The 24,039-nt window shown below is 34.5% G+C and overlaps 1 protein-coding gene across 2 annotated transcripts; it reads right to left on the reverse strand.

Moving 5' to 3' along the window:
* Positions 1-2,499: 2,499 nt before the first annotated feature.
* Positions 2,500-23,244, reverse strand: LOC118746801 (protein boule-like). 2 transcript variants are annotated; one of them, XM_036480712.1, is made up of 6 exons: positions 23,029-23,244; positions 21,768-21,906; positions 4,379-4,789; positions 4,198-4,316; positions 3,619-3,772; positions 2,500-3,254 (listed from the first exon to the last, which is right to left on the reverse strand). In XM_036480712.1, exons 4-6 carry the CDS (start codon positions 4,311-4,313, stop codon positions 3,243-3,245), a joined length of 282 nt encoding a protein of 93 aa, XP_036336605.1. In that variant the 5' UTR covers positions 4,314-4,316; positions 4,379-4,789; positions 21,768-21,906; positions 23,029-23,244; the 3' UTR covers positions 2,500-3,242. The 2 variants fall into 2 exon arrangements, with proteins under 2 accessions (XP_036336605.1, XP_036336603.1); XM_036480710.1 differs by having other exon boundaries at positions 4,198-4,789; positions 23,079-23,244.
* Positions 23,245-24,039: the final 795 nt, after the last annotated feature.

Below are 24,039 nucleotides of genomic sequence, written 5' to 3' on the forward strand. Positions count from 1 at the left end.
TTTTTTTTTCACGCAGATTACTGTAATATGTAGACGCCAGCATCCGTTCTCATGAAATACGAAGTTAGTTTTTGAAAATAGTACTTTTTCTAGGCGAATTTATTTTATTTTTTACAGATGGTTTTAGCGACCTTTCTACTTATAATTTAGTGTTTTGCCGGCTCGAGGTCAATTTTAGAAATTCTTTTATGAAACACACAAGTTTTTTGGTGTTTATTTCCGATATATTTCGATTACGCTTCGGTAACCGTCCTCGGGGCAAATTAATTTACACGTCCGCACTGTTTGACGTGGTACTCCAAACTCCCTGAGGACGGTTATCGAAGCGTAATCGAAATATATCGGAAATAAACACCAAAAAACTTTAGATGCTGGCGTCTAGTGCTAGTGCACTAGTTGAGACGATAATTTCATGGTAATGCTAGATTTATATGGTACAGTCTAAAAAAAAAAAAAGACGAATAAGTTTGTAAAGAAAACTTTGTTAAACATTGCAAATATTTACATTGAAACTGAAATGCTCCTATTTACTTGTTATAACGATGTAGCTCGAAGTCGAGCTATGTATATTATTGTGAGAAATAAAAATTTCATGAACTTAATTGTCGCAAAGCTCTAAAGAAAAAAATCAGTACTGAATGTAACGCGCGGTCCTTACAGCGGTTTTTTTTTTTAATCATATGTATGTTATTTTGACAGTGACAGCTCTTTCAAAAAGTCATAAATCCCGCACGTGATCGTCGTGAGAAGTCAACGCATCCTCAGACAGAGAGAGAGGGGGAGAGCGAGGTACAGTTTGGTGTGGATTTTGGAGTGGTGGCATCATTGGCCCATTGTTCTTTGAAAATCCTGCTAGAAATACCATTTCGGTCAACGGTGAGCGCTATAAAGGCATGATGAACGTTTTTTTTTTGTTGCTAGAAATGTCAGACATGGACTTGGACGATTAGCAGCATGGCGTGCCATGTAAAAATCGATCTTTGGCGCGCTAAGTTCGGTAGTCGTTTTATCTGGCGTCTAGTCTAGGCAATATCAATTGGCAACCTCAGAGCAGCGATTTGACCCGATTGGACTTTTATTGTGGGATGCAATTCGGCTCTGAGATCAAAGTGGTTTTGATTGTGGCTTTTCTATTTTCGAACAAAAAATCAAAAATCAAAAATAATTAAAATTTCATCTAATCTAATCATTTCTCCATGCTGTGCCCGGGGTTCGCGGTGAGTTTAACCCCTATTAACACCTGATAAAATAAACATTAAGATTTGCAAAAAAAATAAAGTCCTATTAAAAAGCTAGCATTTAATAGTATTGCTCATGGTAAAAACATTACAAGGTAAATTCATTCTCTCATTTCGTCGGCCATGATTTTTTTCTGACGTTTGCCAACATTTTAAAATCATATAAAATTGAAAATAAAAAAATTAAATTGTTCACAATTGTTGTTGTTTGAGATTGAAAATGAGAATGTGTGTGTGAGTTTGAGTTTTGATTTTAAAATTATATTGTTGGCAAACGTCAGACGGCCTCTCAATGGTTTTACCTTGTTATGTTTTTATCATGGTATTGCTGGCCATTTAAATTCCAATAAATTATCACACTGCCTTTTGTCGCTTACGATGAAATCGAAAATATACTCATTCGATAAACATTTCAGGATTTTTTTTTTGTCGTTGTGTGTAAATTATTTATTGTCAGCTTTTTTTGGTAACATTGTTAATAGAAAAATTTACATATTAGCAATATTACATATATATATACATATATATTGAGCACTGCAAAGTTATTTGCACAAAAGACTATATATGGAGTCCACCCCTACTGGTTTTATTTGCAGTGCAAATTAAGGAGCGTATTATGCACATTTGTAATTACAAAAGTAATTAATTAATTATACAAAAAAAAAATGTATGTATGCAAATATATATGTATATGTATTTGCAAACACATAATTCACCTAGTACATAACTTGACGATTTACAAATAAAGGAAAACTTAAAAAAACAAAAGTAAACGCATCATACTAACAACTGTACAATACAAATTTAGCTGGAACTGCTTTTGCTAACGAAAAAAACAATCTTCAAGAAAAATCAGAAGTATACATGTACATATATGTCAATAATAACGAAGCACTATGTAGTAAGTATGTAGTATGTATGTACTTTTGTGAAAGTAAGTACTTTGCAAAAATCGACTAAAAAATTTGCTGCTAAGGATAGCTAAAATTTACATAAGATCGCTTTTATATTCAATTTCAAATTTAGTATCCAGGCATATGCAAAACTGGATTGCTATGTGTGCATGGAATTTTTATAAAGTGAACAAATGTCGAACAAAGTTTTATTTGCAAACTAAATTTTTAAAAATTGTGAATCGAAAAAAAGGTTTATTAAAAAAAAAAAAAACTCATTTTATTTAATAGAACAAACTGCTGCAGCGTGGGTGATTATTATTTAATTATTAAATAGCTTAACTCGATTACAAGTAATTGAATTAAAAAAGTCAATTTCAAAACAAACTCAACAAACAGAATTAGCTAGTTTTATTTTCGCTTCCCTGATCATTGAACGAACACAGAAGTTCTTAGAAGTGTAGAAGCAGTAGTCGAATTTTTTGTTTATTTAATTATTTTTAAATAAACAGCAGTGGTGGTAGTAGTAGTAGGTAGTAATGGCGCTAGCAGTAGAATGCTGTTGTAAATATCGAGAATCTTTACACATTACAGTTACGTATATGTGCGTGCGTGTGTGTTTGTGCATAAGTGAGTTTGGTTGGTTGGTCAAAAATCGGTCACACGTTGTAACAACAGTCGAAATACGCCTTCAGAGGCACGAACGTTACGATCGCCAAAAGAACCGCGGCGGCAGCAGCAGCAATCTATTTCCCTTGCATTTCGTACTGTTTGCATAGTTTGCTGCTTATGAACCGTTCGTTTTTCGTTCGTTTCTCAGCAGTTTTTTAAATGCTTTGCTTAACGGCTAAGCAGCTGCTTAACGCTTTATATATAACATTCGCTAGACACACATCGAAGCAAGCAAACTTGTTCGAAGGGATGCATTCAACGGCATTCGGCTTTTTTTTTTGTTGTTTTTTTGCTTTATAAATAAACTTTCCGTTTCATTTCGCGATTATCTTGCACACAATCAGTGCACAAACAGTCAAATGCATTTGCACAATTTACACAATTGGGCTAGTTCAGCACAATCGAACGCAAAAGATGTACCGCCTTTTTTTTATTTTCATCATGAATATGCCTATATAAGATGAAAGTATATAATCATAAAAAAAAAACAAATACTGAATTAATATTTAAATTTTCTGGGCAATTTTGCTAACGAAACAACAAAAGGCCTATTTAATTTTTAATTATTAAAATTGACAACCAGAAGGTTTCATTTCGTACTCGTACAAAATATAGAGTATTTAAACTCAGATTTAAGTTTCAATTTGTAAGCTTTACTTTGATTTGCAAGTGTTTCATTTTGTTTTTTTTTTATTTTTTTTTTCATTACAACTAAATGACAAAACTAAAATATCAAAGCGGTAAATGTGCCATAATTGCGAAATAATTTATTATATGTGTATTACAAAGCCTGCAACAAAAGTAAATCTACTTACATCCGTCTGCAGCCTTTGTGCCTCCTGTTCTGTCTCGAAAGTGACGAAACCATAACCCTTGCTAACTCCAGCACGATCGACTATAATCTTGGTAGACTTGACATTGCCATAGGCAGAAAAAACGCGGCATAAGTCCGACTCTGTTGTGTCGCCACTATTTGTCGTATTAACGGTTAATGTGTTGAGAGAGCAGTTGTCCAATTAATGTGCGCGTTATCAGAAAAATATAAACAAGTTAGTAAGCCATAATATTAGATTGAAAACTATTAGTACCGAATTTCCACAGGGCATTGAAATTAAAAAAAAAAAAAAAAAAATGCAGTCGGAAAATGGCTCCTCGACCAAGCGGACGAGTAAATTGAATTAAGGCAGAAAAATAAGTTAGGTAAATAAAAACAAATATTAAAGAATTTGCATTTAACTAATAACGAAAATGTATTCGCAAATTATATCAATTAATAAAAAAAATAAAATTAAATTAATGTAATTAAAATTTTTTCAATCATTTAATAGCCAGTGAAAATTCGGCATAAGTTATAAATAGTTAGAAAATAAGCCTTTTCAAGCTACCACACTCACCTTATGCCGCCGACGAAAATTCTGTTTGGTATAAGCGTACCATATTTCGGTGCGGATAGTGGGGCCTCAAGTGCCGCCGTCGGCGCTGCTCCTGTCGGTGCTGCCATCTTGTGCATTGGCTGTGGTTGTATTTTAAAATTTGCAAAGGGAAGAATTTTGGCGGTTTTTATTTATACACTACCACTGGACAAAAGTTTGATCCTTTGAGGATGTAGGCGCTGCAGCTAATGGGTTTTGCTGTTGTTGTTGTAATTGATTTATTTATTCTCTTATCGTTTGTGTATTTTTTTTTTTGCTTAGTATTCACTAATATCTAGAGTGCGACAACCAGTATAATCACTCGTAGTTTATTCTCTAAAAATTGCTTTAGTTATTTAATAATAAGTCCGCTATATGCTCTCGACTATTTGACTCCTTTAAGTACGTTGGCCAATTATGGCTAATATGCTTTCGGCGCTTAAGTATTTGCACTCTTTCTGCTTTGCAAGGCTCGTAATTATCTTTGAGAGTGCGTTAGTGAGCTGGTTTAATGGTAAGCCAGCTTTTATCAATTAACACCTCGTTGGAACGATTATCTCCTTTTTTACAAATTCTGAAATACACAAATAAAAATTAGCAATTATATGTTTTGACAGAAAAAAATTTTTCTTGCACGTCAATAAACTGTTTTTTTTTTTTAAATATAGATTTGTGAAGAAAGTGAAAAATTAAATACAAGTACCATTAAAAAGGGTAACCAACTGGGTTTTTAGGTTAGGTTATAAAAAGTAAGAAGTTTCATTTTCCCCGAGCCGGTTCACTTTTCACTTTTGGTTTACATGTATTTACTATGGACGGATGACAAATTTTGCCAGCAGTCGAAGTTTATTGGGCTCGCCCAAAACCAATAGGGTAAATATGAAGAAATATGAAGTAGCGAAGGAGATAGAGGATCTGGTAGCAACGATCCTCGTTTCTTCGTATTCGTAGAGTATATAATTTGTTTGCTAAACCCTGCAATGGTAAAATTTTGCGTACGGTTCAAATCGCAGCTTACAATGTCCAGATATTTATATCCACGTATACTTTGGGTAGCGACCAAACACCCGTTTGGGAGCGAGCTAAAGTGAGATGGCGTAAAACTTCGTGTGCGGTGTATTTGGGTCCCGCCAAGTTAAAACCTCGCCCAATGAAAAACAACAAAAAGTCACGGTGTTGGATTTGTGGTGGGAGAGACATTGCGTCGCCAAGTACTGGCGTTCCCACCGGTGTAATGTACCATGTAATAAACATTTTTATTTTGTTAATTTCAATCAGAATTTTTCTTTTGTTGTATGTATAGGCAGTACATATGTATACCCTTAAGATATGTACTATTCATTCCAGCGTATTTCTAAATAGGGTTGCCACCTAAATTTAAAAGTAAGAAATTTACTTACATAATAGATACCGAACTCCAATTATTTTTTTATTTATTTCCAAAATAACTGTTTAAAGCCATCCAAATGACCAGTAGTTGATATCCAAACCTTTAATAAAATTATAGTTTAAAAAACTAAAACCTCGCTATTATAATTTCCATTCGTACTATCATCAGGTATGTAACTTGAGAATAGAAATCGCTGCATCTTTTAGGCGTATCAATATTACATAGTTACATCCCGAGCTAATAAAAGGGAGGTAAAAAGGATATATGCGATCCGATCAAAGCTCGGTCAACCTGGTACTGAACTTTTAAAAGAAGAGGCCGTCGCGACGGTAAGGTCGGTCGAAGGGTATTTTTCACACGAAACTCCATCAACTTCAATTTTTGCGCCCAGATGGCAGAACTAATAATAATAATAGATTGGCGGTTACACATACGTTAGTGTTTGGCCGAACTTCTCCTCCGATTTGTGGTGTGCGCCTCTATGCTGTTACACAAAGGGGAGGGACCTACAGTTTTACGCCGAAGCCGAACGGCGATTGTATTTTTAGAGAAGCTCTTTTTCATGGCGAAATACACTTGGATTGGATATTTTTTTTTTTTTTTTTTTTTTTTTTTTGATGTTGGGTTGAACCAGGCTTGAACCCAGGCCAGCGGTAAAAAGTATTGGCCCAGAGCACTTTTCACAATATATGCAACAGTTTATATATTTATTTTTTTCTGCTAATTTTTTATAAAAATATTTTTCATACTACAACAAAAAATATATAGAAATATAATTTATAAACTTTGTGGAAAACTCAGGAAAATTCCATAAATTTCTATTCAGATTTTTAGGACTTTTTTGAGAATGCAGTTTTTTAGTCCATTAAATTTTATGATAAAAAATGCAAGTTATGCAAGTTTGAAGTTACAAAAAAATTGCATTGGTTTTTAAGATTTTTTTTTGTTGAAGCTGTTTCGCATTTTTCCACACAAAGTATTTTCGAGTTTTTTTTTTTATGGGAGAAAATGTGTGAAAAAAATTGCCCGGTATCTTAGACTCGCTCACGGTGCACTCAAAGCTAATGGGGAATGCTTAACCACTCTTTCGGTTGAGTCTAAATAATTATTCCCTGGCTAGACTTGTAGGGATGCCAGCAAGCAGTGCTTTTCGCGGTAGCTTACCAGTTAGCGTAGTTCGTAGCTTGTACCCCAAGTGCTGGGGCAAGCACTTTGAATAACGTAACCATAGTTGAGAAAGCAGAATATACAATTTTTAGGAATAAGCATTCTGTAATGTTAGTGAGCGTTTGTTTTGCAATAATTAATAACCGATATAAGCTAACACATCTTAAGTGCTGTCACACAATAAATTAAGAGCCAAAGACTATCTAGTCTGTTCTAAGTACCCCGATTATATGAAATACAAACAAAACCTGCCACCGTCATTCAAAGCGCTCAGCATAAAGCAAAACAAAATGAAAATCTAGTGAAATACATGAAGATATGTAGGACTATTTCTTGAAATAGAAGATATACATACCATGTCTGTACATATGTATGTATGCATGTACTATGTACACACAGGTATATAATTTTAGAATCACAAAAATCTAAAAATTAAGCTTTCTTGAGTTTTCTTATGTCTCTGCACTACACACGTTATTCCTTGTATTCGTGTTTTTCAAAACCATTTTTAGCCTATAAATAAAAGAAAGAAACTGAAATGTACGAAGAATTTTCGTATTCACAGGGACATAGTGACAAAAGCGACTAATGAAATTGCCGGTCTGCGCACAGACGCTCGCTCGTACCTCCTATGTAGTATACATACATAACTATATACTAAATCTGAGTATTTTGTTGGGGGGAAAAACATATTTTCAGTTGGCACTCGCTGATTTTATTTTTTTTGATTTTTTTAAGTATTGGCCGCTGTTTATTACCTATTCAATAGAGAATAAAGAAATTGTAAGATTTTTTTTTAATCTTTTTTTTTGTGCCTTTTTGAATGACGATGACTATATAGTATATGTTTATAACTACATAAGTATGTATGTATATGAATTTTTGCTACATATGTATGTATGCATGTGCGATAGGTATTTACGTGAACACCTCTTTTAATAATGAAGTGATAAAAAGAAAATATAGAGGAAATCATGATACAATAATTTTTAGAAGGTAGTTTCACTTCAAAATTTTTGACATAAACCGTGTCTGTGACAAACACGCAATGTGGCCACTGCTACGGTATAGAACATGGGGATTATCGCTTGTTATTTTAGATATTTTTTAACAGAACATGTAAAGATGTATATGTTTCATAACTGATCACTTAATTTTTAATATAAATATACGTATTTTGTACATACATTTTTGCCACTGCTAATCACATGAATAAAAATGAAAATATAACAGCAATATTTCTTGTTTATAATGGATTAGATCCATCGCACACCACGGACTTTCTCGGCCGCCAATTTAGATGTGGTCGCTAGTCTTTCCATTGCACCACAACTTATTGGTCAGAGCGATTAAGCTGGTGTAATGTGCGCACCTCCATACATCTTCATGTACATATTTCAAGCGAGCCCTATCATTTAAATAGGCGGCCGATAAAGTCTGTGGTGTGCGGTGGCTCTTATAGCTGTGTCCTTACATCTATTCCGTGTGTTGCAATATCCACGAAAGCAGCAGTTAATTTTTTATGAAGAAAATTATTACAAAATATTCGAAAATTTCTCTACTTATATGTTTGGCTTATCTTTGTTTTATTTTTCCAACGTCAAAAGCTGGATTTTTTTTTTGAAAAAGTTGGTACAACAAAAAATACGAAACACGTTTTCTGTCAGATAGCTAACATGGCGGATAAGAAGAAGTGAAACTACCTTCTAAAAATTATTGTATCATGGAGGAAATTAATTCATAAATAAACAGTGTTGGATATTGCCGAAAACAATTTTTGTTTATTCGTTAAATGGAAGCAAATGCGACAAAAAAAAATCTAACAGTATTTTTTAGCCATTTGAAACTTGCACATCATTACACTAAAATTTAATGAGCTATAAAGATGTATATTCAAAAAAAAAATTAACACTTCTGAGAGTTTGAAATTTGGATGGAAATTTTGGTAAATTTCAGTGTTCTGCAAAATTTTAAGCTTGGGTTTATGTATGGTATTTGTTAGGGAATGTATCTTAATTGAAAATTTGGTCCAAAATGATATGTCCAACACTGAATGCATAAACAAGTAATTTGTAAGCAAGACAACAAACAACTTCAATGTTAATATAAAAAATTAGGAGTACCGTTAATTTCTTCATGCTCCAATGATCGGAACTAAACCCAATTAGTGTGAGATCACGCTTGAGGTGCCACATTTCCGATAAAAAAGTTTCACGTTAAAAAAAAAAACTAAATATATCCATTCATCTTTATTTTTGAAGTCGGTTAAAAAAGCAAATTAGCACGGTCGAATATATTCCATTGTCTGTGTTTTTTGTTTTAGTTTTCTGATTCATCGATCTTCTAGAAGCAAGCTGTAGGGACACCTTACTTTTGGACTATATTTAAACAAAACCACTGGGTGCGTGTTGTCTCTGCGCGCGGGATACGTGAAACTTAGTCTTAATCTTAATTTTCATCGTAATCCTAACCTTAATCTTTGCGCAAATCTTAACCGTAATCTTCATCTTGAACGCCATCTTGATGTTATACTTAATGTGCATCTGTATCATGCCATTATTTCATGCCATCTTTTTTATCTTTATCTTATCTTCCTTTTTATCGTCATCTTCATCTTCATATTCATTTTCGTTTTCGTTTTCATCACATTCCCCTTAATCTTCATCTTCATCTCCCATCGTCTGTATTTTTATATTTGGCTTAGTTTTTGTCGTTGCCTTTGATTGCGTCTTTTCCTTTTCCTTTATCTTTATCCTGTCTTTATACCTTTTATTATCTGTATCTCTCTGCATCCTTTTCTTTGCCTTTGCCTCTTCCTCTCCTCGCTCCCTTTGCGTTCAATGCAGCTGTTCCTTTTGTGTCCACGCATTCGCAATATACTCGCATCGCATTCACCGAGGTGTTTAATAGGTTATTTCCCTAACAATCCGGACCGGATCTGGTAATTAGAGAATAAGCGAAAAGTTTGCTCTCAAAAATGGAACGAAGTCCAGAAGTACGGGAACGCAAAAAACTACATTTCGTGCCCAGAATTTGAGAAACAACTGATTCACGTAGTTTTTGTTTTTGTCACTTAAATGCACACTTGAAAATTGAACTTTGATTTCACAAATTTGATTTTAAGTATATAGATAAAGATTAAAAATACATCAACATGCCTTTCACTATTCCATAAAAGCACCAAGTAAATACAGGCAACATGTAAACACAAAGCAGCCGATATTCACTTTGACACTTTATCCATTTTTACCCGGAGAAAAAGTCCGGGCTGTTTCGGGCAGGAAGAAGAAGACACTTACGATCCAATATGTTTAAATTTTCGCTCTCTAACCTAATATTTAACGCATACATATCGGAACTTAATTAAGAAGTGCCCCTTCAAAACTTTATAAACATTTGCTTTTCAACAGCTGATTTTAATACAAACATTGTGGTGAGCGTGATAAAAAGGTAGAAAACAAATTCAATTCATTTATATACCAAATCACCAAATTAATATACTCGAATCTAATCAATCTTAGGTTAGGTTGCGGTGATTTGAGAGTGACAGAGCGAGCAGAAAGACACACTTGTTGTAAGAGTATCCAAATTCCCCCAAAAAAAAAAAATTTAAGTTCTTGGCCAGAAATGAATTTTTGCCATTCCGGTAACATAGACCCACATGTCGTGGGAACGTTCTGAAATCGTGTTTTCGCTATGTCAAATTCGAAGGCTGTTAGACTGTCGAATACTCCTATTGCCACATGGATAAAAAAAACTAGATCAACAGATTTGCACCAAAATAGGCTTTCGTTTCTGTACAAGCACTTCTGATTCAAGTATTTGTTTTTAAGTAATGGGCTTGGCAAGGTTTAATGAGAAGAAAATGTGCAAAATGTGTCGAGAAATCTTGCCATCAAAATAATTATGGAACAAAAATAAGCATTTAGTGAGCTTGTTAATCTCGCTATGTGTTAGAACTATGACTCTATTTTCAGGCGATGGATTTTTGGTTTTTTACACTTCCCACGTCTGCTAGATATAATTATTTATTAAAGCCCCAAAAGCGTGTTTTATAATTTTGACCGGTTTTAATACCTGAATACTCCTCTGTACAGTGGAGGGCGTAAGCCAATTCTAATTTAAAGAAGAGGAATACTTCCTTTACACTACAAATTAAGTTCTCTAGGCCAGCAGCTCGATGTTCAATTTTCCCATTTTCTGATGATCGAAGCACGGGGCGCTAAATTTTGTTTCGGATCATGGAAAGTCTTCTCACAGCCCTCTCTGCTTAGGTTTCTAGATGTCCCCATCCCCAGCTATCAAAAACATTCCTGTTGCACCTAGTGTGTATCAGAAATTCCTGCCTAAACGCATCAAAGAAAAAAAAACGATACATTGGCTTAGTTGAAGGGAATTGCCTACTTTGAATTTCTCTTTGTCACCACTATTTTGGTGCCAAAGTTATTTCCCAGAAAATTATACGTACTCTTTCTTTATGCAGTGCCTTATGATAATAGATTCTTGTCGGTTTACAAAGGATGGGACGAATAGAGTGAATGAGGGGGTACAGAACTTCTTTTTCGAGGCCACATACATATATAGACCAGATTTGGCGTGCTATGTGTGTCGCGAAAATCTTTTCTGGCAAGAAAATAGATTTACATACATGGTGTAAATTGATTTCACAATCAATTCGTAAATATTGTAGGTATTTAACCACGAAAAATATGCTAATTTCCATCGTTCGAAGAGCCTCATCTCCCCGCTTTACGATATTATTTGGAAAGAAAATTTGGTGCAAACGAGTAGACGAGTCTTTCAATGCGCTATTTTTGGATTGCTGCGACATATGGTCGGAAGAAAATACGTCGCAAGACATTGGACGTACACCAAGGCGAGTACGAATCTATGTGTGTTTGTATGTATGTATGTATGTATGTATGTATGTATGTGCGTAATTATATACTCCCGTGAGTTGTAGTACATATGTATGTATGTATGTATGTTTCTTTTAAATTGTACACACTCTGCATTCTAAAAGTTCACCTTTAGCAATTCTACAAAAACGTAAAACAAAAACATGGTATTGCACAATATACAATATACATAGTATGTACTTGTATATATGTAATTATGTATGCACACGTGTATATACACATAGATAGATGCCTCTTTCTTATATACATATACTGCCTAGTAGCACCCTGCCAGCAATTGGAAGAAAATTTTATCATCTATCACTACTTATCACGATCTCACTACTTCGCCGCTATTCGAAGTTAAGAAGCGGCTAGTAGCCTATTTTACAAAAACAAAAAACATTTCTATCGCTCTTCTATTGTTATAACAGATTCTCGCACGATATTTACTTTTAAATGTTTTGAAAATTAACAAAGCAAAACTTGGAAGTTTTTTCAAGTAAAAAACCATTTTTTCAGTTCTTTAGACATTTTCAATTAATGTGTTAGCAATCATATTTGAATAAATAATAAATTTAAATATTAAAGAGGTTTGTGACTTACAATGCAGGAACAAAGTATTGGCACAGCATATTTTTCACAATATATGCAACAATTTTTATTCTAATATTTTTCCGCCAATTTTCTATAAAAATATGGTTCACTGCTAATTTGCATGCGAATTTTCAACTTTTTAATCAGATTTTTTAGAATTTTTTTGAGGCCATTAAATTCTAGTAAAAAAATGCAAGGTCGGAGGTTAGTCAAAAATCGCATTGATTTTTGAGATTTTTTTTTTTTTGTTGAAGGTGTTTTGCATTTTTTCCAGATAAATTATTTTCTAAAAAAATTTTGGTATGGAAGAGACTGTGTGAAAAAATTGCCAAAACTCAACCGTAATTCTTAGGGCCAATTTCACAATGCGTAGTTAACTCGGAATCGGGAGTTAACTACAGATTTTTGTACTGAAAATCTCTAGTTAACTGTCGATTCGGAGTTAACTACGCACTGTGAAATTGGCCCTTAGCTACTTAGAACTTCTACTTTATTAAAAATAAAATTTATTGGGCTACAAATCTGCATACTCAAAAAAATTATAAAAAATCTGATTAGAAAGTTGAACATTTTAATGAAAATTTGCTGAATTGTCGCTAGTATTGCACAAAGTTTAGGAGTTATATTTTTATGTTTTTTGTTGTAGAATGAACCATATTTTCATACAAAATTGGCGGAAAAATATTCGAATAAAAATTGTTGGATATATTGTGAAACACTTGCTGTGCCAATACTTTGTTCCGGCAGTGTATATTATTACGTTAATACCTTTTCACTATAGGGTGATACAGATCTTTGAAAGCAATCATTTGTGACATTATAATATTTATTATTTTTGTTTTGTTTTTCTTTCCGACAAGAGTGGTACTACAGGCTTTGGAAAACTTAGTCATGGAGGCGACAGTCAGCTAACCAACGCGTAAAAGTGATCCAAACGTTTTATGCAAATGGTCGTTTTGCAAGAAGTGCATTTCGAGCATTGCGTAATATTTTCGGTCAACATAACCGGCCATCTGAGCCAACAATCAGCCGTTTGGTGCAGGAATTCGAAGAAATTGCGTCGGTGCCAAACCCGTGCATGTGATTTATTGGCTGGCGGAACCAACGGTCAGTACTTCTTCGAAAATAATGAAGGAAAATAATTATGGAAAATTTTAAAATGTACATCCTGTGTTGCCATGGGACCCGTGGTGGGCATTTTACGGATATTGTGCTCCATACATAAACGTCATAGACATAAAAACATAAAATAAAAAAATAAAAAAAATCATTTCGACAAATTTGGTTATCTTTCATTTATAAAAGAAAATCTGCAGTCTAATTGAATCAGCCTGTCTATATGTAATCTTTGAAACTGTGTTCTAAAATGTTTGGTTGAAATTTCGTGGCAAAGGGTGCAATTGGCATACGAAAATCTGCCGCTGATTGCAAGTTCAAAAGTACCCCAAATTTCCCAAATACATTTATCAAATATTTAACTTTCTAAAGAATTGTCTTTAACACGTCAGACTTTATTATCGCACAAACTACTTTCATTCTTATCGAAATAGTCGTTCCTAACTGAAGTATCGCCTGCATATCATAAAGACGTGACGTCTTGCTGGGAAAAGTCTTTCCGAAAGCAAATAAGAATTCGAAAAATAAAAATATCGTCGTCGATGATTTCCACATAAATGGCGTATCGAATTAGTGGCTTCTGCGAAAAAAAAAATGCTGGCAGGGTATGTACTTGCACATACATACATATGTACTACCTACATAGGTATGTATTTTCAGTTCCTTTCATGCGTGTCGACGATTGGGCTTGTAATTCGCTATATGAAAGTGAAAATCGTGAAACTTTAGCGACTATGATGATCATAAATAAATGCCAAATATATTTATGTGCTTCAGTTCCACATATGTACATATTCATGTATGTATGTACGTATGTACATAAGTAAATACATAAACATAAATACGTAATTTTGTCTTTTTACGTACAGTATACGATGTACCTTTATATTTCGTAGATTTTAAATTTAGCAACAAGTACGAAACACACTCTGCGAATACATATATGTACATTAGACCGCATCACCAAAAAATGTTGCGGTTTTTGCCACCGGGATTACAAAATTTATTATATTTTAAGACGTATACCAAAATATTTGGGAAAACTTTAAATTTATGCGAGCTGGACCGATTTGTAAAATCGAAAATGGAGTTTCTTAAAGAACTTTTTGAAAAAATTCCCCTCAGATTGGGCTTAAAAAATTTGCATAAAGATATTTAAAAATCTTTTCAACTGAATCGTATTAATGAGATTTTTTATGCTGTTTTTTTACTTTTTTGAAAGATTGATTTGCGAAAAACTTAAATAACTCGACCAAAACTATTCTGATTTAGACTTATGGGATCTCGGTAGAAAGGTATTTTCCCACTATTTTTATTTATGTGCAAAAAAAGTCATTCGTGTCCCAATTTTTATTTTATTTTTTTTTTTTTCAAATACCAACTAATCTTAATTCAACTTTGAAACCTACCTTTCTCTTTCATACTTTGAATGAGCTTATTAGCAAAGAAATAAAACGGCTGAGAAAATACCTTTCCAGTGATACCTCACAAGTCTAAATCGGAAGAGTTTAGGTTCAGTTATTCAAGTTTTTCGTATACCAATCTTTGAAAAAAGTTAAAAAAAAACAGCATCAAAAATCTCATTATTACGATTCCGTTCAAAATTTTTTTTTTATATTTTTATGTAAATTTTTTAGGCTTAAACAGTTTTGTCACTTGAGGGGATTTTTTCAAAAAAATCTTTAAGAAACTATTTATCTTCATAAGAAACTGCATTTTTGGAGGTATTTTCAAATCGGTTCAGCTCGCTTAAATCTTAATATTTGTGCCAAATGTTTTGGTGGACGTCTTAAAATATAATAGATTTTTTAATTCCAATGGAAAAACAGTACCGATTTTTTTTGTTTTTATTTTTTTGTATGGGGAGTGATGCAGTCTAATGTACATGGAATGTGCACAAGTACACATTAGTGCATTTGTATATATAGGTATGTATAATTGCATATACTATGTATATAAAAAGCCAAATGTCCATTACTCCAATAAGAATAAAAATAATCACACAAAAACGATATACATAAAACCATTGAACCATAAAAAACACTGAACAATAGGCGCACTCCAATTTTTAGTAAATAGCTGCATAAAATCAAATACTTTAATTGAGTTCGAAAGCGAAATATTGTTCATTAAAACAAATATAGGTACATAAATATGTACATACATATTTACTATTTATGTTTGTAGCTGTTGTATACATATCGTCGTTTAAGGTACAAAACCGCGTAACTAACATTTGCTGCCAAAAATTGGATTTGCTCACACAAGCTCTTGGCTCAATCCTTATCTATTCGTTCGGAAATATACTAGCCAGAAGTGCGCTTGCTTTATAAAAAAGATAACCATTTTGAAATATGAGTGTTTTTACGCTCACATACGCGGTTTTGCATTTTGTTCATACGCGGTTTTGTACTTTAAACGACGATATGCGTATGTGGGCCAAAATTTCAAAACAAATTCAGAAACTTAAGCTAAGGTACGTACGCTAATCGAAATAGAACGTGTGTATATTGTCAAGATCATTTTTTTAGTCTCACGTTTTATATGTATGTATGTATGTATGTGTGTAAATATGTTTGTACGATTATCTGAAAATTACGCCGTATTTTACATTTATTCTCTGGTTTTTCTTTCTTTGAAGAATAAGTCTCGGATCAGACCTCCCACTTTTGGTGGCGATTGCGGCAAAAGTTTTAATGAATATTCGAGGCATATGCGGGCCCTTAATAGAAACCGAGTTTCTGCCCAGCTGTTTTACGCCCTTTTTAAGGCAAAAGCAGACATCGATGTTTCCCCAAGAGATGTTATGTGCTGGAAAAAGATAGTCGAGGAATTTCGCAATCAACTTTCAATCCTGGTTTAATAAGTAACTCCTCCTTCGCCCCGCTGCGTGAGGGAAGACGTGGTTGGCTATAACCACTCACTCAACAACAACAACTGAGCGTTACCGGGTGAAAAGGAGGGAAAAGTGACGTCCTTTCAAGATTAAGAAAAGAGACGACGAAGAGCTTGAGAAATAAAGCAGCAATCAAATCAGCGGAGATAGAAATCTGCTGACAGACACCCAGAATGCAATTGGGATATGAAGAGATCAATTATAAATGCATTCTGATTAGCACGTTTGACGAAAAGAAAGTCCAAGCCAATGTAAATGGACGAAAATCACGTCCAAGACGAAGTGAGAATAGCAACAATTCCTCTTAACAACGACGAAATACCGGGTAAGCTATTCAAATCCGGCGGCTCAGAGGTGATAGCACACATTTACCAGCTGTTAAGTGCAATTTGGTTTGATGAATTGTCCAAAGATTGGAGTCTGAGGGTATTTTGCCAACCCACAAGAAGGGAGAGACCGTTTGTACCAATTACCACAGCAGTAATAAGCCTTCATAAATCAACCTATTGAGCCTTAATAGTGTGGCTTCAGACCTGCCAAGTCCACCATTGCAGAGATTTTTACTGTTCGATAAACAAATGCGACACTCAACACATTTTCGTCGATTTTATTGCCACTTTCTATAGTACGAAAAGAAACTCCCGCTACGACTCAATGTCTAAATTTGGGAGCTCTACAAAAATAATACGACGATGTATATAATGTGACCTTGAGCATAACTTTTCGCCCCTTTCAAAATGGCAAGGACTTCTGTAAGCCGTTCGGGAGCAAACCAGATTTTAGACAAGGTAAATTAGTTTCGTCCGGCACCGACGAATGCAATACAAGGACCAATGCGAAGTTTTTTGATCTCGGCCCAAAACTACAAATATTTGAGGTGCCATATATGAATAAGAAGAAAAATGGGCGACCTTTTGTTAGAGTTGAAAGTTTGGAAAATTACATATGTATGTAGATAGAAAAACTGGTGAACGAAAACAAGACAAAGCATATGATGTCATTAAACAAGTAAAGGACGTCACCAATAAAGATGTCAGACTTAGATCGTTGTCACTACAGACGGGTCTATGTAACCGGAACGACCCAGATTTATATCTGGCCAAGGACCATAACTCCAGCATCGCTCCCCAAAAACTCTTTGGATAATTTGTTTGCAATAGAAATTTCTATGATGTACCACAGAAATAGCTTAGGTTCCATCAAAAATTAATTCCGCAATCTATTACTATTTGTCGGAAACCATGACGATAGAGGAAGCAGAAGAGTTATGTGACCTGCCTTCATTTTTCAGCAAGATAATGCCGATTCGTACTTCTAGGCAGACAAAGGAGATTTTAGACAACGAGATATTACAGTTCACGATTGGCCCCCAAATAGTCCAGACCTAAAGCCCATTTAAAACGTTTAGAGTATCTAATCAAGAGGCGTCTACACTAACGGTTGACAATTTAACACAGTCAAAGACTGGAAAGTCGCAATACCAGCACAGACTTTAAAAAACTAAAGGTTAAATTAGTGGTGACATACCATAACGCCATAGCCATAACCATTGCCATAACTGTAACCACATTAACTATCATCGATTATAGGTAACATAACCATAAACAGCTGATTTCTCGTAGTCAACAATGTCAGTGTTGCCAGACGTGGAACAAGACGCGGAATATGTGTATCTTATGAACACTACAAAAATATGTACACCAAATTAAAGGTAATAACATGTACTTTCTTAATAATATAAACTTCTTTTGCATTAATTATGAAATTTTGTTAAAAAAAAGGTTATTTTATGAAAAAATACGAAATTTTTATTCATTTTTCAGTATTTTTGGATTAAAATACTTTGACATAAATTAGTTTTTGAATCGGTTATGTAGTTCATAATATATTACTATTTAAAATAAATCAAAAAATTTTTCAGTTACCCTTCTATATCTTTATATTTTTGCGCCAAATAATTTCGGTAATTTCGGTTGAAATCAGCGTGAGCCGTTCTATCGAACCACATTTTTGGTTTTTGCATAGCTAAATGGTTCATATTTTGCACTTATGCCAAAACGTTCGTTGTGAACAATATTTATTACTTTTGTTTTTTTTTTATCGTCTGGCAACACGTTCATACTCGCACTTCAGATATCAGCTGATTATGGTTATTGCGGAAAACCAACATTTAATTGGTCTCTATGGATATGCTTATGGCTATGGCGTTATTGTGTGGCACCACTAATCGAATAAGGTTGGTTGGAAGAGGTGTTTTATATGGTTATGGTTATGTCACCACTAATTTAACCTTTAGTCCTTTCTATGACGAAAAGATGAATTCAAGTTTGAAAACCCAAAGAAAAGTGGACAAATTACTAAAGTAAACTTGTGAGTTAAAACGCTATTAACTTGTTATGCGATTTTTTTTTTTTCTTTTTGTAACTGAATTTATGTGAGTCACCAGCTAAAAAAGCATTAAAATTAATATAGAATTTGTAAAACATGAAAACGCTTCATTTTAAGCTAAAATTTTAATAGTTAATATTGGTTAGTAATTTTTATTTTACCCTTACTTTGTCCCAACTTTAAAGGAAAAATACAAATTTTAAGAAAAAAAGTGAGTTTATGGGATTTGCTACCAGTTTACAGCCCAACAAAGGCTAACGAAATTAAATCACTTTTCCCTAGATTAGGTAATGTGCACACATTCGCCATGTGTTCCTACATACAAACCGAAATCGCTGCTGGATAAGCGTAATAAAAAACAAATCAAGCAATGATACCCATTCTAAGCGCTGTTGCTCTTAATCTGAAAACGTGCAAGAGCGATTTATAAGTAAAAGTAAATGAATAAGCTATCGAGAACGCTATGTAGTGTGAAGCTATAGAAAAGTTCACAAATTTTTAAAACTTCCTGCATAGAAAACCTCGAAAAAAAGAAATTACAAAAAGCTTGGCCTTTACTGCGAATTCACAAATAAAACAAAATCGTCTCTGTTATGCGTATACTTAACAACTAACACATACACCAAGTAAGAGAATTGTCGTGTGTCGAAAATATAGGGGCAGAGAGAGAGAGAGCGCTGCTCAGAGATGATAAGCGATGATAACAGCATTTAAGGATTCGAATTTGGCTGCAGAAACTTGCTCTTAACATTTCCGAAGAGTTTGCAGACTGATAGGATATGTACATAAGTGGAAAGGAATAGAAGTATAGGAAACACTTTTATTGTTATCACTGTTACCTAAATTTTCAAGACTTAATTTGTATGCATATGTAACCATGTTTGTTAGTCGATGGTCCTCTGAAATAACGGCACAACTCAAAATTAAAAAAAAAAAAATCCCTACTACTGTTAATTGTCTCATGTCTCTAATCTTTGTCTAATCCTTCCTTACTTCTTACTTAACACATCCCCTTTTTGAACAAAGATGAGTTGACTTTAGGGACCTTCGAGAGAACCACTATTTTGTCTTCGGCCAAGGTCGACAATTAGTTGTAGAAAAGTTAAGATGCCTGGCAGGAACCTGTGTTACCTTTAACATCAGTGTCGATTTCTTTGAGTGTTGCACAATGCTCCAGTTGTTCACAGAACCACAAGTCTTGGCACACCCTCCAACCTTTTCACGTATGTATGTACATTAGGATAATCCAAAAATTCATTTAAAAAAAGTACAGAATTTTAATGCTCTCACACCCTCGGATTGTTCAATACCAAAAAATATACCCCTATCTTTTATTTTGAAATCAAAAAATATTTAGAGGTCGCTGGAAGCGCTCAAAGTTTTCCATGTATTTTATATGGGATAAAAACAACTTTTTGTAGAAATGGTATAGAATTCTTGAAAATAAATATATTTCGACCAGAAACCCCTGATTCTCTTCAGGAGATTCCCAGTAATAATAGCCAATTATTTTTTAACCATTTTTTATAGTAACTATATTTTATAGGTCCGCCAAAAACCCCTAGTAAATGCCAGAAAAAGCAATGGGGGAATATATAAAAATATTTAGCATTGAAAAATGGTTAGATAAACAATGGGATATTATTATTGGAAGTCTCCTGAAGAGAACCAGAGTTCTCCGACCGAAAAATATTAATTTTCAAGAATTCTATACCATTTCTACAAAAAGTTGTTTTTATCCCATATAAAATACATGGAAAACTTTGAGCGCTTCGAGCGACCTACCATACCACCATAGATATTTTTTGAATGCCTTGAGAGTTAACGTACTGTTTCCTAGCTTAGGTGGAGGTCAGGACGGCATCTTATACTTTCTCCTTTCTCCAACTGGGTTTGTCCATAGGGACAAGGGCGTTAGCTGATTGAAGTTTTGGAGAACATGCGAAGAGGTGCCGTGAGTCATGTGGTGACTCTCCGCATGTGACAGGTAACAAAATCAACGGAAATAAGGTCAATTGACACTATTTCGCATGCTGGGAAAATGGGAGTTCTTCACAAAATTAGTAGCCGATACGAGAAACCCGGGGTTTTTGAAAATTATAACCGCTACAACAACCGATTTCATTGTTGAAAATCATAAAGTACTAAAGTAAAAGTAAAGTAATCATTGTGGTATCAAATTTCAACAAATTACGATCACTTCCTGCATTTTTGTACATTTGTCCATTTGCCTTTTTATCCTGTACGAAATTTTTTCGAGGTACAACTAAATATAGAGCCAGATGGACTAGGCTATTTAGTATTGACTGGACATTGAATAAAATCTATATTTAGTAGACATGAGTCTCGAAAATGTACAGCTTTGCTTTATGAGTGGATTCAAAGGATGAAGCCCCAAAATCAACACAGAAAGCTTAACAGCGCTCCCTCCAATGCCTGCAGGTGCACTTGTACGTACGTACATATACATACATATATATACATACATATGAATATATGCATGAATGCATGTGCATATTTGTAAACAGCCAAGTACATTCAATATGTATGTATGTATGATATTGCTGCTTCCTATTTGTCTCCCGACACAGTCACACAATCTCAGTGTGAGCATACCGCTAGCAGATTTTTAAATGCGACGAACTAAAAAAATGAATAATCTCGAAAATGGCAATTTATTTTTAAAACAATGCTACTACTTTACACTTTTCTACACCCCACGGACAGATCAGTACGAGTATGTAGATCTTGAAGATGCACAATGTGCAATTGCGCGCACACACACACACACTCACTCACATGCCTGCATACAGAGTTGGCGTTCGAGCGCACCACTTCACACATGTGACGATCGACGGGGTTCGAGCGTTCGTTGGCCGAACATTTTTATGTGCATTTTTATATTCGTATTTAATGCATTTTCTTGTTTTTTTTTGGTTTTTGTTTTTGTTCTTACCTACTTTTGTACTTTAACACATACATATGTGCATATATATGTAGGTGAGCGTAAGTGTAAAATTAAGTTACTGTAAAAATGTAAATTTTATTTTCTTTAAAGTATGAATTCTGAATGAATGGTCTAACTGTATATAAATACTACCTTGTGAAATAGCTCCGCAAGTTGCGCCTCGGCTATGCTGACCACTCGAAAGTTGGTTAAAAGTACGTTGTCATTCGCGTAATGGGCGAAACCACTGAAACTCACTTTTTATTCTCGTTGTAAAAGCAGGGCGCCCTTTCTTTGAGTTTAAGTTTGGATTTTTATTTTTATTTTTTTTTGCGTAGTAAAATTTTTAATAGAACAGAAAGATTTGGTTATTTTATTTTTATGATATCCATAGTTTATTACATTTGTTTATGGCGCGAATAATAATAACAATAACAACACAATAGCATAGCACAGAATAATTTAAATATAAGTAAGTTGTCAATTGCAGTTGTTGTATCTGTTCCAGGTGCATGCCCATAAAATAGGTGCAGTTGCATTCGCAGATACAACAGCGTTAATATCCATGTTTGTATGTCTACTGTATGCATGCACATATGTATGTATGTATGTGCGTATTTTGTGCACAAAGCTCATCTATGGGAATTGCCAAGTATTGACAATCAAGTACGCCTTGGCGCAGACGCCCAACAAATTTGGTATATCTACTGCTGTGCGAGTAGAGTAGCGTGTGCTAAAAGAAATGAAAGGAACAAAAACAACACCGATGCAAATTTGCATAGACTGCGAAATTTTGTTAATTGAATTTCATAACTTTTCACTTGACTTAACTGCTGCAGCACAATTTAATCGCCAACGAAATTCAGTGGTGTTGGTGAAAGTGGGGGATTTTCAAAACAGCGCAGCACACAAAATATTATGCATTGCAAAACCCCAATACCCCCTCGCCCCCCGCTATTGATATTCATTTCGCTTCGTACGCAGAAAAACTGAAGGATACATTCTCCTTTCGCACTCCGTATAGGCGTATGTGTGTCGTACATCCTACATCCTTGTACACTCCGCCCACCGCCGTTCGCCGTTCGCCCTTCGCCCTTCGTTTCGTTCGCACGCTCATGTCCTCCTCTTGATATACACTACTAATCATCGGTATACACAAAATCCCATTAGGACGAATGACTGTGCTGTCACATAGCGAATATTAAAAAAAAGAAAAACTTTTTTTCTTTTTGGAAAATTCTTAGCTTTCACGCAAAACCCCTGCAACTCTTGCAACTATTCAATAATTTATTTTATTTTATTGCAGTGCTGTTATTGTTATTATTATTATTGACCACAATTTGACAGTTGATCTGCTAAACAAAAAAAAATATATATATTTTTATTTTTTTTGGCACATTATTTATTCTCATACTTTTTATTTCACTTTTCTATTTTGTATTTTTGCTATTTTGTATATATTACTTTTGGCTACTAAAGCTAAGGCAAAATAATAACTAACAACAAACTGGCACAGAAGTGTTGCAATCGACAGTAGAACAACGACTCAATCGGGTGAGAGCACTCATGCAATCACCAAGCGACCAATCCAACCTGCTGCGGTGAGAGCCAGTCGTCTGGAGCAGGAACAGCAACATCAGCGGCGGCAGTAGTGGCTGCGTCAGCAGAACAGCTAACAGCCGACAAATTTCTATTTCTAGCTTTCACAATTTCCGAGTACTATGGGTATGTCGCTCATTGTTGGCCATTGGCGCTGGCTGTGGCGATGGCAGTCAGTATAGCGAGCGTCAAGAAAGTAAAGCCATGCTCAAACAAAAAAATTTTACATGCTCACGGCAAAACACGGTAAAGAACATTTTGATGCTCTCCCCAAACATGCCGTGTGGTGCTCGTGCTCGTTCTCGTGCTCATGCTGCTCCCCATTGCTCCAATGCTTCATTGCTCGAATGCTCATTTTCACGACAATTTTCTGGCATAGCACTACGAAGAGCGTGCCACCTATTAAAACGGGAGCATATGAACGCATATGTACATACATACAAACATACATGCAAACATATATCTATGTATATACACTATCGGAATATAACAAGTTGAGTATAGGCGGCATTGTTACACTACTCGTATATGGGGGTCGCAAAAGTGTCGAGTTTGTATGTACATATGTATGTTTATATGTTTGTTTCTGTACGAGTATACTTTTCCGCCAGCCAAAAGCTGGGACAAAACATCTACCAGTGTGGGAGGCACAAGCGAAATGCCAAATTGTTGTTTCTGTTGCTGGATGTTTTTTTGTTCTTTACTTTTGGTTGAAAACAATGATTGAAGACATTGGCAGTATAGTATGAATATTATATGTACATATGTACATACATACATATACATATATATGTAAATACAAATGTATGTATTATACAAAAACGAA

Source organism: Rhagoletis pomonella, unplaced genomic scaffold (genome assembly GCF_013731165.1).
Source record: "Rhagoletis pomonella isolate Grant_MI unplaced genomic scaffold, Rhpom_1.0 Rhpom_scaffold_00011, whole genome shotgun sequence".
Lineage (NCBI taxonomy): Eukaryota > Metazoa > Arthropoda > Insecta > Diptera > Tephritidae > Rhagoletis > Rhagoletis pomonella.

Coding starts and splice junctions, on each gene's coding strand:
- LOC118746801 (XM_036480710.1), bottom strand. CDS start 4,313: ATGCACAAGATGGCAGCACCGACAGGAGCAGCGCCGACGGCGGCACTT. Junction 3,773..4,197: donor ATTTTCGTCGGCGGCATAAG/GTGAGTGTGGTA, acceptor TACGACAAATAG/TGGCGACACAACAGAGTCGG.